This window comes from Ovis canadensis, chromosome 20 (genome assembly GCF_042477335.2).
Source record: "Ovis canadensis isolate MfBH-ARS-UI-01 breed Bighorn chromosome 20, ARS-UI_OviCan_v2, whole genome shotgun sequence".
NCBI classification, from domain to species: domain Eukaryota; kingdom Metazoa; phylum Chordata; class Mammalia; order Artiodactyla; family Bovidae; genus Ovis; species Ovis canadensis.
Window position 1 is genome coordinate 57631171 of NC_091264.1, and position 13925 is coordinate 57645095.

The window sequence follows — 13925 nt, forward strand, 5'->3', positions numbered from 1 at the left end:
ACAATGGCTGTGTTCCCCAGAGAAATCAGCTGCTCCCATGTGTCCCCTCTTCACATTTTACTATGAGAAAAATTGAGTCGTGTACATTTTCTTACTGAACTTTTTTGTTAAATAAACTTTAGAAGTATTAAAAAAAAAAGAAAGAAAGAAAGGGAATCTGTCTTGCCGTGCAGGGGATATGGGTTCAATCCCTGGCCTGGAAAGATCCCACATGCCTCAGAGCAACTAAGCCCATGTGCTGCAACTACTAAGCCCATGAGTTGCAAGTACTGAAACCCGAATGCCTAGGCCCCGTGCTCTGCAACAAGAGAAGCCACCACAATGAGAAGCTGGTACGCCACAACTAGAGAGTAACTCCTGCTTTCTGCAAGGAGAGAAAACCCTTGTGCACAGCCGTGAAGACCCAGTGCAGCCGTAATAAGAAAAAGTCCCACACTCATATCGCTACTGAGAGTCCTAAATAAACACTGGGGTTTCTATTTGACAGCTTATCTATCTCCATTCTTGTGTGTGTTTTCTCCCCAGGCTTGGACAGGTCCTAAGAGGCTTGAGGAGCTCCTCTGAACTATTCTACCGGTTCTCTTTACAACATTCAACAAAAACGTGACCTCATTTATGTTTCTGCAGTGTAAGCAAGAAGAGGCAGGTTACCTGCTCGGCACTCAGCCCAGGCAAGAGTCCTTTGCAAGTGGAAAATAACTGAAAATAAGAGTTATCCACAGAAGGAAGAACAGGTGAACGCCAACTCATCAACAATGAAACTGGCGGCCCTACTTCTGGAGCCTCTTGAGTAACAGGGTAATGCCACCACTGGGCAAACCCTTGCCTCCAGTCTAGGTGCCCAGCAGTCACTGGTTGACGAATCCTGCAGAGGTGGGTCGTGGTAACTTACCCTGATACCACCTTCGAGTCCTGGAGCATCCCATGACTTCCATGAACACAGGTCTCATTTCATAAAGGAGCCAGAATTTGGTTAACAATTCTGGGTATCGTCACAGAATATTTGAAATTAAAATATGTGGCTCCCAAGAAAAGAGGAAATTCTGTCCATATAAGGTGAAATAGGACCTGAGGACCACCCATATATATATGGCTCCCCTGCTAGCTTCTCTGGTGGCTCAGATGGGAAAGAATTCGCCTGCGGTTCAGGAGACCTGGGTTCGATTCTTAAGTGGGGAAGATCCCCTGCAGAAGGAAACGGCAACCCGCGCCAATATTCTTAACCTGAAGAATTCCATGGACAGAGGAGCCTGGTGGGCTACAGTCCATGGGGTCGCAAAGAATCAGACATGACTGAGCAAATAACACTTTCACATTCATATACACATTAATGGTATTCTTGGATTGATCCCTTGATTATTACGTAGTGTCCTTCCTTGTCTCTTGTAATAGTCTTTATTTTAAAGTCTATTTTGTTTGACATGAGTATTGCTACTCCAGCTTTCTTGTGATTTCCAAAACAAGAGGGTTGGTTTGTGCCTATGATATACTAGATATTAAATAATTCTGTTGTCATCCTTGGGTGAGTGAATGGCCTTGGTTTCTCTCTACTCCCATTGTGCTTGAGTTGCATGACATGTCCTTTCTGCTATGATTGTTCCAGGCCACACTTTGTCCCTCTGTCTCTCTACCCAAGAACAAGCCTTGGGTCTCCTAGCCCTTCAGACCATATACCTACAGGGCCAGAGTCTACATTATGGTATCTCTGCCCAGATATGCATGCTTCAAGGGCTTGATTTTTGGGTTCTATGCTCAGTCACTAAGTCATATTCAACTCTTCATGACCCCATGGACTGTAGCCCACCAGGCTTATCTGCTCATGAGATTTTCCTGGCAAGTATACTGGAGTGGGTTGCCATTTCCTTCTCCATGTTGCCTGTAGTTCAGCTGGTAAAGAATCCGCCTGCAAGGCAGGTTTGATTCCTGGGTTGGGAAGATATCCTAGAGAAGGGATAGGTTACCTAGCCCAGTATTTTTGGGCTTCCCCACTCTAGCAGAATTGCCTGGTGAATTCCATGAACAGAGAAGCCTGGCAGGCTACATACAGTCCATGGGGTCACAAAGAGTCAGACACCACCGAGCAACTTTTACTTTCTTTGATTAATAAATAGGAGAGAGAGGGATGTCCCTGGTGCTCCAGTGGTTAAGACTCCAGACTTCCAAAGCAGGGGGCATGAGTTCAATCCCTGGTCAGGGAACTAGGATCCCGTATGCTGCATGATGCAACCAAACAGTAAAAAATTTAAAAAATAATAATAAATAGGAGAGACTTCTTTAAAATGGAGCATATATTGTTTTATGTGCTAACTCTTTAAACCAGAAACTGTTCCTAAAATTTGAGTTGCAAAGGCTACATCATTCTTTTCCCAATAGTATTTGCTTTCTGCCAGACTGTTACAAGGGTTATTTTTCTGGTGTGCTAATCTGCATATGTAAGCAGTGTGTTAATGATTTGGGATGATAAATAGTTTTCCTATGAACTTATTGATCTGTCTGGATAAAAGCAAACTGCATTCTTTCTGTTTATTTATGGAGCAGTTACACCACCTGCCCCCCATTCCTTCTCATGTTGACCGAGAGAGCAGAAAGTTACACAGAAGGGCATTATTCCAGAGAAATCATGGGTGTGAAGAAGCAAAGGGCCCTGAGGGTTTCTACACATCAAGAAGATAAGTTCTGTATTTTCCCCTTAACCTTGTGATGCCTAGGCCCCTGGGCATTACTTGAAAGCCATTCCTACCCTTTAAAGCCACTTCCATCCTCTGAGAGACACAGATTTGTTGATGGTGCTTTAAAGGGTACCCGAGCTTCTCTTGCCTTGGTGAGAGACAAAAATAAGAAATTTGTTGTCTCATCACCTAATTGAGTCAGCTATGCTTTTTGGGATTTCCGAGCACTTGTAACTAATCAGACATGTTTCGTCCCTTTCACTCAGTCTTCAGGCTTCTTCCCTCAATGAGTTCACTTACTCAGAGTTGGACCTGGAGATGAAAGAAATTTCTGAGCGTGTGACCAGGTTAGATCATTGAAATGTTTACATATTTTTCTTTTCTTTGTATTTTCCGTTTTTTCTTACATTTAAAATAGATAGTAGAAAGTAGCAGATTTCTTTTAACTTTATAGGCGATGTCTCCTTAAAAATATGTAGTTGAATGCACAGCAATCTGCATGTGTACAATGAATTGTATACTTAATGACGGAAGTGGAAAATTTTATGTGTATTTTACCCCAATGAAGATGAAAAATCTATATATTTGCAGTGCTACTATATATGCAATATTGTTTTGTCTTTTAAACATAACATTGTGCTATAATCGTTTTTTCCACACCACTATGTGATATAAGAACATTTTACTATCTATGTGGTTAATCTATTCACTCAACAAAAATTTCTTATGTATCAGTGAGGTACCAAGCACTGTTTTAGGTCATGAAAATACAGCAATGGATGAGACCAACAAGAGCCCTGGACCCAAACAGTTTATATTCCAGGCAGGAGAGTCACGCAGTGGTCAAGAAAGCAAACTCCAGAAGACTGTATACGTGGATGGATGGAATTAAGCACAGCAGTGTTGGAAAGCGGGCTTCCCCAAAGGTTTGGTGGTAAAGAATTCACCTGCAATTCAGGAGACAGAGGAGATGCGGGTTCGATCCCTGGTTCAGGAAAATCCCCTGGAGGAGGAAATGGCACCCCACTCCAGTATTCTTGCCTGGGAAATCCCATGGACAGAGGAGCCTGGTGGGCTACAGTCCATGAGGCCGCAAAGAGTCAGATACAACTGAGCAAGGCCTTTCTTTTCTTTCTCTGATTACTTAATAGATCAGAGGTGTCAAGAGTGGGAGGTTTGGGCTTTCCTGGTGCTATTGTTAGTCGCTAAGTAGTGTCTGACTCTTTTGCGACCCCACAGACTGTAGCCCTCCAGGCTCCTCTGTCGATGGGATTTCCCAGGGAAGATTACTGGAGTGGGTTGCCATTTCCTTCTCCAGGGGATCTTCCAGACCCAGGGATCAAACCTGCATCTCCTGCTTTGCAGGCTCAGCGGTAAATAATCCACCTGCCATTTCAGGAGACAAGGGTTCGATCCCTGATCCGGGAGAATCCCACAGGTCTCAGGCCAACTGGACTGGTACGCCACAATTGAGCCTGTGCTGTAGAGCCCGGGAACCACAGCTGCTGAGCCCCTGAGCCCTAGAGCCCGCGCTCTGCAATAAGAGAAGCCACGGCAGTGAGAAGCCTGTGCAACTAGCAGGGAGCCCCTGCTTGCTGAAACTAGAGGAAAGCCCTGGCAGCAATAAAGACCCAGCACGGCCAGAGAGAAATATAAACAAATAAAAAATTATTTTTTAAAGAAGAGGGGGAGAGTCAGCCCTGTTAGGAGGGGACTGTGGGCATCCTGGAGTGGACAGTCCTGTCCCTGCCCTGCTCCCCAGGAGCAGCAGCGCCATCGGGCACCTCGCTCTTGGCCTTGATGGCAGCACTAGCGAAGCCCTTTTCTGGGGATCACTGGCTCTCTTTTAGGGGAATGGAAGAAAGACATCGCCATCTTCTCTAGAGGCCCAAGGGCCCTGTTGTTGGGGCAAAATAGAGACTGTTGTATTTAACTGTAGTTACAGCCCACCCAGGCTTAGAGGTTCCAATGCTATGATTTGTAGAATCAGGGGGTTTTAGTCAATTACTCGCCTCTACGACCACACTCAGGCAAATTACTTTTTTTATGTAGCTTTTTCTTTATTTGTAATAATGGGGATAATTTTACTTATCTGAAAAAGCTCTGAGGCGTAAATGCATACAGCATGCTTAGTTTATGCCTTATATATAACAAACACCCAATAAACGGTAGCTATTAACAGTAACAATAGGACTTCCCTGGTGGTCCAGGGACTAAGATTCTCTGCTTCCAAAGCAGGAGGCCTGGATTTGATCCCTCCCTGGTCAGGTCACTAGATCCCATATGCTGCAGCTAAGACCTGGCACAGCCAAATGAATAAAAATAAATATTTAAAACAACAACAATTCTCCCTCCCCTGAACTGAAAGTATAATGATGACTAGGCATTTTAAAAGAGTTTACTAATGAAGATAAGTTTGGGAAAAACTTTCAGCATGATACATATTAGAACTGTTTAGAATTGCTCTAGAATCATTGGCAGTCGTAACTATGCTAGTTTTTCAACTTGGCAAAAGCTCTATTTCCACCAAGTGCAAAAGGATTTCATTCCACAAATACTAAGATTCACAAGGATATTGAGTATTTATGGATAACTCAGCTAAAAATAACCAAAGCCTGTTTCTACTTTGTATCAAAGAAATAAACAGATTCAAATAGCAAGGCTTTCTCTTTTTCATCAAAGTATTTCCAAAATTGTGAAAGTAAATAAACCAAATTATTTACAGGAGCTTTGTAAGGGTAGAGAGATTAAGGTGGATGTCATCCTGTTTTCTGAAATTTCTGTATTATGTGTAAGTGACTTTTATAATGAAAACTATTTAAAATTATCATTAAAACTAAACTAATATGAAAAAAATTCCATTTCATAATTATGTGAGGGCTGTGAATAAAAAATAAATCCTTTCTATTTTTATTTCTAAAAGAAGGTTAAGGATGCTCTGTTTGGAGTCACATGACAATCATGTGAAATTAAAATGGGCCTCGAATCTTCACCCAAATGCAAACAGTAGAGGTTGGCAGGTAATCCACGGATTGAAGGGAAAGAAAATTCTAGGCCTATTTTCAGAACTATTTTAAAATGTTAGGTTGTGTTAGGATTCAGGATCGAGGTGAGAGAGGATTTTTCGAGCAGATATGGAATAGCCAGAAGATGTTTTGGAGGGTATCATGGTATAAGCACAGAGGTTCAAAGGTCAAAGGTCTGTGTTATCAGAAGCTCAGAATCGATGTGTGACCTTCCAGCTCAGTACTGATCAAGCCTGCCGAGCTGGTGAGAAACAAACGTCCACTCAGCTTCTCCACTCTCCCAGGACAGGAAGTTGCCCCAACTGCTCTCAATTCCGCTTCCAGTTAGCAAGGACGCCCCGGAGATTTCATTCCCTAAGGAAACGGCAACCCACTCCAGTATTCTTGTGTGGGAGATCCCATGGACAGAGGAGCCAGGCAGGCTACAGTCCACGGGGTCACAAAAGAGTCAGACACGACTTAGTGATGAAACAATAGCTCAAAGCGCCTGGTTTATCACAGGCACCTGTGGCCCCATCGCCAGCCCCCTGCCTGCTGCCTTCACTCAACCTCCTTCCTTCACTCTCCGATGACTGCAGTGGTCTCCTCGCAGGGCTGTGATGAGTACAATCTACCCTCCACTACAGAGCCTTGAGCAATGGTTCTCAAATGCAATCTGACTGAGCACTGTCTGCTCGGAGTCTTTCAGTGCTTCCCCCTCCCACCTTGAGTTAGCTTGTTTTCCATCTCCCTCTGTCTGGAATCTCCTCCCCTCTTTCTTCTAGCTAACTCCAGCAAGTCTTTCAAAGCCTGGGTTCAGCCCACTCCCCTCTCTGCAAGTCTTCCAAGGCTTCCCAATCTGATTTCCAAGCTCTTCGCTGCTCCCTAAGGGCTTCCCTGCTGCTCAGAGGTTAAAGCGTCTGCCTGCAATGCGGGAGACCTGGGTTCAATCCCTGGGTCGGGAAGATCCCCCAGAGAAGGAAATGGCAATCCACTCCAGTATTCTTGCCTGGAGAATCCCATGGATGGAGGAGCCTAGTGGGCTACAGTCCACGGGGTCGCAAAGAGTCGGACACGACTGAGCGACTTCACTTTCACTTTTCAGTTTCACTTTCTCTGCTCCCAAGTTACCCTCTGCAGGCCCCTACCTTGGCCCAGGTGACTGTATTGCCATGTAATTCATGTTCCCAATCAACAGGCCATCAGGGGCAGGAGTATCACGGTTCTCAGCCTTACTTCTCCAGGGCCTGAACCATTCTTGCATATGGCACTTGGCACAGTTCTAAAGGGTTTATAAATACAAACTTACACAATCCTCATAATAGTACATAGCTGTTAGAAGAACCACGTGTAAACATTTGACCAACAAATATATATTGTCCAGCAGGGGCCAGATACAAATTTTAGGCACTGGGGGATTCAGCAATGAACAAGACACACAAGCTTCTAATCTCAGTGAGTTTAATAGTCTATTGAGACAAACAGATGATAAACAGATAAACAGGGATCTAATACAATGCAAGGTGGTGAGAGGAGCTGTAAAGTAAAATACAGTCAGACAAAGGGATGAAACGTGACAGAGGTCATCTTAGATAGGATGGTCAGGCAAGGCGACTGAGGAGGGGACATCTGAGCAGAGACCTGGGTAAAGTCAGTGAGTGGGCCACACGGATACGTGGCGGAGTAGAGGGTGCGAGTGGGCAGAGGAGTGGCGAGTTCAAAGGCCTCAGGGAAGAGGACAGGCTGTCTGTGGAGTGCACAGTGAGGCAGCCAGTGTGCTAGGGTGTAGGGTGTGGGGCAGAAACTGGGAGGAGACAGATGAGGCGGGGTTGAGGGGGTAGGGGGGATAGGGGGCGGGAGGATGGGTGAGTCCAGTAGAGCTTTTCAGGCCATCCTGAGGCCATGGGAGATGATGAGGCCATGGGAGATGTTAAGCCTGGTGGGAAACGGTCTGACTCATCTTTTAAAAGATCACTCTGGCTGCTAAGTGGCGCATACAATGAGGAGGAAGAGTGTAAGCAGGTAGAGCATTGAGGAGGCAGATGGCGTGGTCCAGGTAGTGATGATGATGAGGAATCAGGTTCCCCGTGATGGCAGAGGTACGGTCAGACTCTTAAGTGCTGTGTAAGAAGGGCAGACATGTGCTGATGCTTGGCTGTAGAGCGTGTAAGAGAGGAGTCCTGAATGGTTCCAAGGCTTTGGGCCAACTGGTGGGCTGGCAGTGCCATTTGTGGAGATGGGGATAATTGAAGGAGCAATAGTTTGGGAGGTGGGTTGGAAACGAAGCCTTCTGTTTTAGACCGTTAAGCTTGAGTTGCTGCCGGGATTCAGTTTTATCTTCTGTGAAATGGGGGTCGTGTTTATTTTACACGTTTCTTATGAGAATCAAATGTGATCATTTTCTTTTCATATCATGTAGATGGAAGGTTTATTTTTATTCACACAGCAGCTAGGGATAGACTTCCCTTTAAAAGAACAGAATCACAACTTTTTTTATTGGCTAGATGTTGCTGCTCATGTACAAGCATGTCTCACATCACATCAAGGAACGATGTTGATAAAAGACCACTCTCCACATTACTTTAACATTTATGTAGCGCTTATTATGTGCCAGGCAAAATTCTAAGGACTTTATAAAACTAGCTCATATAATCCTCCCAAATCCTTAGTAGTCTATACCATGATTTCTCCCATTTCACAGAATCTGGCCCAGAGAGGTGAACACGTTTGCTTCATAGCTAATTAATACTCCAGCCAGGCGCCAACCCCAGGTGCTCCAGTTCTGTTTCCAGCCCCTATGCCAAGCCCCATGTCCCCTGTTGCCTATGAGTGGTGCCATCTTTGATGAGTGACCTGGCCTCTGGGTACTGAGCTGCCAGGTCACTCAGTCTGTCTCCTGTCTAACCTCAGTGCCTGCCCCCCTGCCACCCCCTGCACCTCCCCCTCCCCCGCCCCCTCGGGCTTGCCTGCCTCCTTCTTGGAAAACCTCTGCTCTCAAGAAGCCTGACAGTATTGATGGCCACACCGCTTTCTTCTCAGCCGCCCCAGTCCTGTGTCCTGCGTGCATTTCTTCTAATGCCCTGAGGTCAGCCTCCTCCCAGCATTGTTACAAGCTTTTTTTTTTTTTTTTGGTATCCTGCTCTCTCCAAGGCACCCGGCCTCATTGCCAGTTGTTACAAGCTGGTTTAAAGCTTCCGAGTATTATGCTTTTCACTCATGCGTTCAGGCGGACCTTGTGCCACGTTGAATGCTGAAGACGAAACTGACAGGATGCCCGACCTTTCCAGAAACTTTAAACTAGAGGCCAGGTCCCATGCCTTTCAGCTTGAGTCAACCCTCCTAGCACCAGGTGGGCGCAAAGGGGGTATTCAGTGAGCATTCATTCATTCATTTACCAAATGTTTATGGAGCGCTTACCACGAGCCAGGCAGGCCGAGTGAGGGGTGTCGAAGATAGGGCCTGAAACCACACACGCGCAGGGTCCCCACCGCTCGTGGGGCGCGGGGTCAGCCTCGGCCTGCCCGCCACGGCTATTCCACGAGGGCTCCGGGAGGCAGCTGAGGGTTGAGGTGGGGGGACAAGCGAGCGGAGGGCCCGGAAATTGATGTCGAAGGAGCCAAAGCGCGAGGCGAGAGGCTGGCGAGGCCTCTGGCCGAGCGACCCACTCTTGTCTCCAAACCCAGACGCGACATACAAGTGCCGCAGCCGTTTCGGGGACCCTTTTTTTCCCACGGCGGGCCGCCGGCCCCCCGGGGAAGCAGAACTTATCAAGATGAGACTGTCTGGGAGGCAGGTGGCTGGACCTTGCGTGCGCGGCCGGGAGAGGGTGGCGCACGATCAGAGGCCCTGTTGGAGAGGAGGAGAACGCCCCCGGCTCGCCGCCCAAGCTCCGGAGCCAGGATTCCATCTCCAGGCCTGTGGTTTACCTGTTGTGCAACCTTGCGCGAGTCCTTGATTCTTCCCAGGACTCAGTTACATCATCGGTTTTATGGGTTTCCCTATAATCTTAGGGTCGGTGTGGGGATTAAGGGAGCATGCGAGGAGAGCTTGTCCGGCGTGGTTCCCGGAGCGGAGGTAGTAATGACTCGCTGCTCACACCTGACCGCCTCCCCTGGCCTCCCCTCGGGGCTCCGGCGCCCTCTGCTCTCTTCCAAGGCACCGACGACTAGCCTGATGGGGCGCGCCCTGCCTCGATACACTTATTTTGGCTTGTTCGGGGCGGGGTTTGGGAAGAGGCGAGGATAGGATGAAAGAGGTGGCGGAGGGTGAAGAAAGCGGAGATGAGCGAGGCTGGAGGCGAGCGAGGCGGGGCCGGGGAGGAGCCGCGCGAGTGCTGGCCAGGGCGCAGCGCGCACCCGGGGCCCCGGCGGCGCGGGGGCGGGGACGGCGCGCGGCGGCCAATGGCGAGCGGCGCTGTGGCGGGGGCGGGGCAGGCACCCCCAGGGCCCCGCCTCCCTCGGCCGCTGACAGCCAAACTCACCAACTCCGCCCTCGCGCCCGCGGGAGCCGGGAGCCCGGAGCCCGGCCCCGACCAGCGAACATGGCAGCAGCGTGAGAAGGCTGGCGCCGGGTCGTGGCCGCCGCTGCTCTGCCGTTCCGCATCCGCGCCCGGCGCCCTCCGAGCCTCCTGCTTAGCCGGCCTGCCGGTGGCCGCCGGTTTATTTCCTTTGGAGCGGCGGGCAGCGAGGACTGGGACCCCCCCCCCCCCCCCCCCCCCCCGCAGCCTGGCCGGTCCGGTCGAGGCTTGTGCGTGCGACTCGCCGGCTGCGGTAAACTACGCGCGCGGGGGAGAGAGCCGGTCCCCGGCTGCGGCGGCGCGGGCGCGCGGGGATGAGCCGGCCATGGAGCGGCCTCGGCGGGGCGCACGCAACCGGCCGGCGCTGCCACGGGGGAGCCGCCTGAGCCCGGGTTCCGCGGGGCTTCGGGGCCTCTGGCGTCCCGGCGGGGTGCCTGCCGCCGCCTCTGGGAAGGACCAGAGCCTCGCGTGGCTGACACAGCAGCGGTCACCGAGCTGAGACGCCCGAGCCCGCTCCTTCTGCAGCTCGGTGCGTTCTTGGGCACCCGGGCGCCCTGCCCGGTGCACGGTGGCTGGCGCACCGCGGCGAGCCGGGTGCCAGACTGTCTAGAGGGGTGTGTGTGTGTGCATTTGTGTGCGGTGTGTGCGCGCGCGTGTTCGAGCGGAGATCCCGAGCTAACGCCGAACCAGGCGGATCGGAGCAGCCATGCTTCCCGGGGTAGGCGTGTTCGGCACTAGCCTCACGGCCCGTGTCATCATCCCGCTGCTGAAAGACGAGGGCTTCGCGGTGAAGGCGCTGTGGGGCCGCACGCAGGAGGAAGCGGAGGAGCTGGCCAAGGAGATGAGCGTCCCCTTCTACACCAGCCGCATTGACGAAGTGCTCCTGCATCAGGACGTGGACTTGGTGTGCATCAACCTTCCGCCGCCCCTCACCAGGCAGATCGCCGTCAAGACTCTGGGTGAGCGACCCCTCCCCACCTCCCTCCAGCCCCTTCTCGCCTTCCCTCCCCCGCTGCTTTTCTCCCCCTCGCCCCCTCTTCATCCCGGAAGCTTACATGGCACCTACAGCGCCCTCGGGGACCCGAGATCCCACATCCCACTCGGAGCTTTCGCCGCCGTCATCCCTGGCCTTCCCCACACCTACGCTTCCCTCCTCCGTTCTGGCACCACTCGGGCGCGCTTTCCCACGTGCGTGGCGCGGAGGCTGGAGGAGGCGCGGGTTCCGGGGAACTCGATCAGGCGGAGGAAATGCTTAGGACTGGGGATGAGCCGCTCGCAGGAAGACAAAACTAAGTCGCCAGCTGTGTGTGTGTAGCGCCCGAATGTGTGTGTTTGCGTGCGCGCCTGCGAGAGGCGGGTGCGCGCCCAGGAACGCCGGAATAAAGGGCCGCACACGTGTCTCGGGTTTTCCTGCGGGCAATAGATTACCTGACTGTCGGTAGCTGTGGCGCCCTGCTAGGATAGTTTGTTTCTTTCTGCGGCGTTGTTAGTTTAGAGGGAGATTAGAGATGTGACAATCAGAGAATTATTTCCTCTTTGCTAGGATGGTGGGAGTGGTGGGATGGGGGTGGGGCGCGTATCTTTTAGGACGTCTGGGAGTTACTTGATAAAACCAGAAAGACTTAACTTTCAGGTGCTGCTGCCCAATAACTGACTTCCGCGCTGTTTTGGAGTAGGATCTTAGTAATTTAGGGCTTCCTAGGTGGCTCAGTGGTAAAGAATCCGCCTGCCTATGCAGGAGACTTGGGTTCGATGGAGGAGGGAATGGCACCCCACTCCAGTATTCTTGCCTGGAAAATCCTTTGGACAGAGGAACCTGGTAGGATGCAGTCAGTTCAGTTCAGTCGCTCAGTCGTGTCTGGCTCTTTGTGACCCCATGGACTGCCAGCACGCCAGGCCTCCCTGTCCATCACCAACTCTCCGAGCTTGCTCAAACTCACGTCCATCCAGTCGGTGATGCCATCCAACCATCTCATCCTCTGCTGTCCCCTTCTTCTCCCGCCTTCAATCTTTCCCAGCATCAGGGTCTTTTCTAGTGAGTCAGTTCTTCGCATCAGGTGGTTAAGTCCGCGGGATGGCAAAAGAGTCAGACAGGACTTAGCGACTCAACAGTAACAGCTTAGTAATTTAGGGATGAATGCAGTAGTTCCAGAGGCTGCCAGCGTCACGTGGGAACATGCAAGGGGCCCTCCTTAATTCCTGGCAAGAGTAGTTCCAGGGCCTGGTGACAGGCAGGTTGGGGATGAGCTTAACAGCCATCATCGCTGGTTTCCCCCACCTAATCCAGGCAGACTGGACCACCTCCGAGCAGAGTATCAGAGTCCCTGACGTGCCCAGAGGAAGAAGTGCATGTTTTGCTGTCCATCAGCAGTTCTTATATGAACCTGGATGGTTGCTCACTCCTTTGTTGTTCTTCAGTCGTGTCCGACTCTGCTCGCTCCTTAGGGCCTGAGAAAATGTCATTGCCCACCCTTGAAAGTTGGAATTTTTGTTGGCCAGGAAAAGAGACGCAGCTTAGAGCCCAGGATGCCATGTTAGGGAAGAGCTGGAGGAGCAGCCCTGGGAAGGAGCAGAGACAGCATCCAGAGACCAGTGGGAATTTATGCAATCTTGGAAAGAATGTTTTTTTTTTAAAAACAGGCATGGATTTAGGGTTGGTGACATGTACATATATTTTAATTCTATCTTTCCAGAACTACGATCAGATGTAGAACACGCTCTCCCTAGAAAACCATGTTTATCAGGCCATTCTGTTGTTGACTCAGATGGGACATCTGATAGGATATCTAAGGAGGCTGTCCACGGCTGTCAGTTTTCACGTAAATTTTATTAAGTTTCTGACTTTTGTTGCCTGGTTTCTTTGGTTTTGAATGTAATGTCATTGGGTTCTGGCCAATATTCCTTTTCTGTTTGATCTAATATATATGTTGGGTAGCTAGCCTCTGTGGTCACGATGGAGCTGTGCATATTCAATGGATGATAACTGTCTTATAGCATAAATCTGTAAGAGCAATACATACAAAACAGATCCGTCTTGAGCCCTGTCTCTGTTCAAGGGCTTATGACTGATCACATCAGAAAGACCTTGTTGTAACACTGTGCCCCTGCCCACCCCGCACCCCATGGCAGCTCAGCACTGAAGGTCAGGCCCACAGAGCAACTGCAGAGCATGGCTCCTGGAGGGCGGCAGTTTGGGGAACAGGGATGTTCCGGTTTTCTGGCTTTGAGAGAAGTGGCACAAATGATACATTTCTGGATACTTCTTCTGTTCTTATTTTTAAAAATCCCTGTGATTTTTTTTTTTCCCTTGACGAGACAGAGATGGGTTACCTTTTCAAAACGAAGTGTCAGAGGCGAAAGAAGTTAGACTTGGTTTAATCATGCCTAAGGAAGAGGGGTGTGTTCATATTTTCATGGTAAGTCTTGGCCATTTAAATTATTTAAAATTCCTGATTTCACAGGTAATCAGACCACCTGCTTTTGATTGTAGGCAATGTGGAGGCTCTGGATTTAGAGATGATTGGATTGGGCTCATTCGAGGCTTCATCTTCACTGGAAAATCGCGAGACTTGACTTCTTTCCATTGTGCCTGCGTGTGCCCGATGGTCGGTCGTCTCGGTTCGCTGCACTGTCTCAGTTGGAGGTTGAACGCATGCAACACAGGAAGTGAAAAACCCCAAACAGCTATGGGGCCAGCCTGGCCGTTGAGGGTTTGTAGACACTAGTGTTTGCCTG

At 50.0% G+C, this 13925-nt stretch overlaps 1 protein-coding gene across 1 annotated transcript in view; it reads left to right on the top strand.

Annotated features, from left to right (window-relative positions):
* The first annotated feature begins 10197 nt into the window (after positions 1 to 10197).
* GFOD1 (Gfo/Idh/MocA-like oxidoreductase domain containing 1) overlaps positions 10198 to 13925 on the top strand; it is a 97038-nt gene continuing 93310 nt past the window's right edge. Inside the window, exon 1 of the mRNA XM_069563018.1 lies at positions 10198 to 11149. Within this exon, the coding sequence (XP_069419119.1) occupies positions 10897 to 11149 (253 nt within the window). The 5' untranslated portion in view covers positions 10198 to 10896. The remainder of the gene's footprint in view (positions 11150 to 13925) is intronic.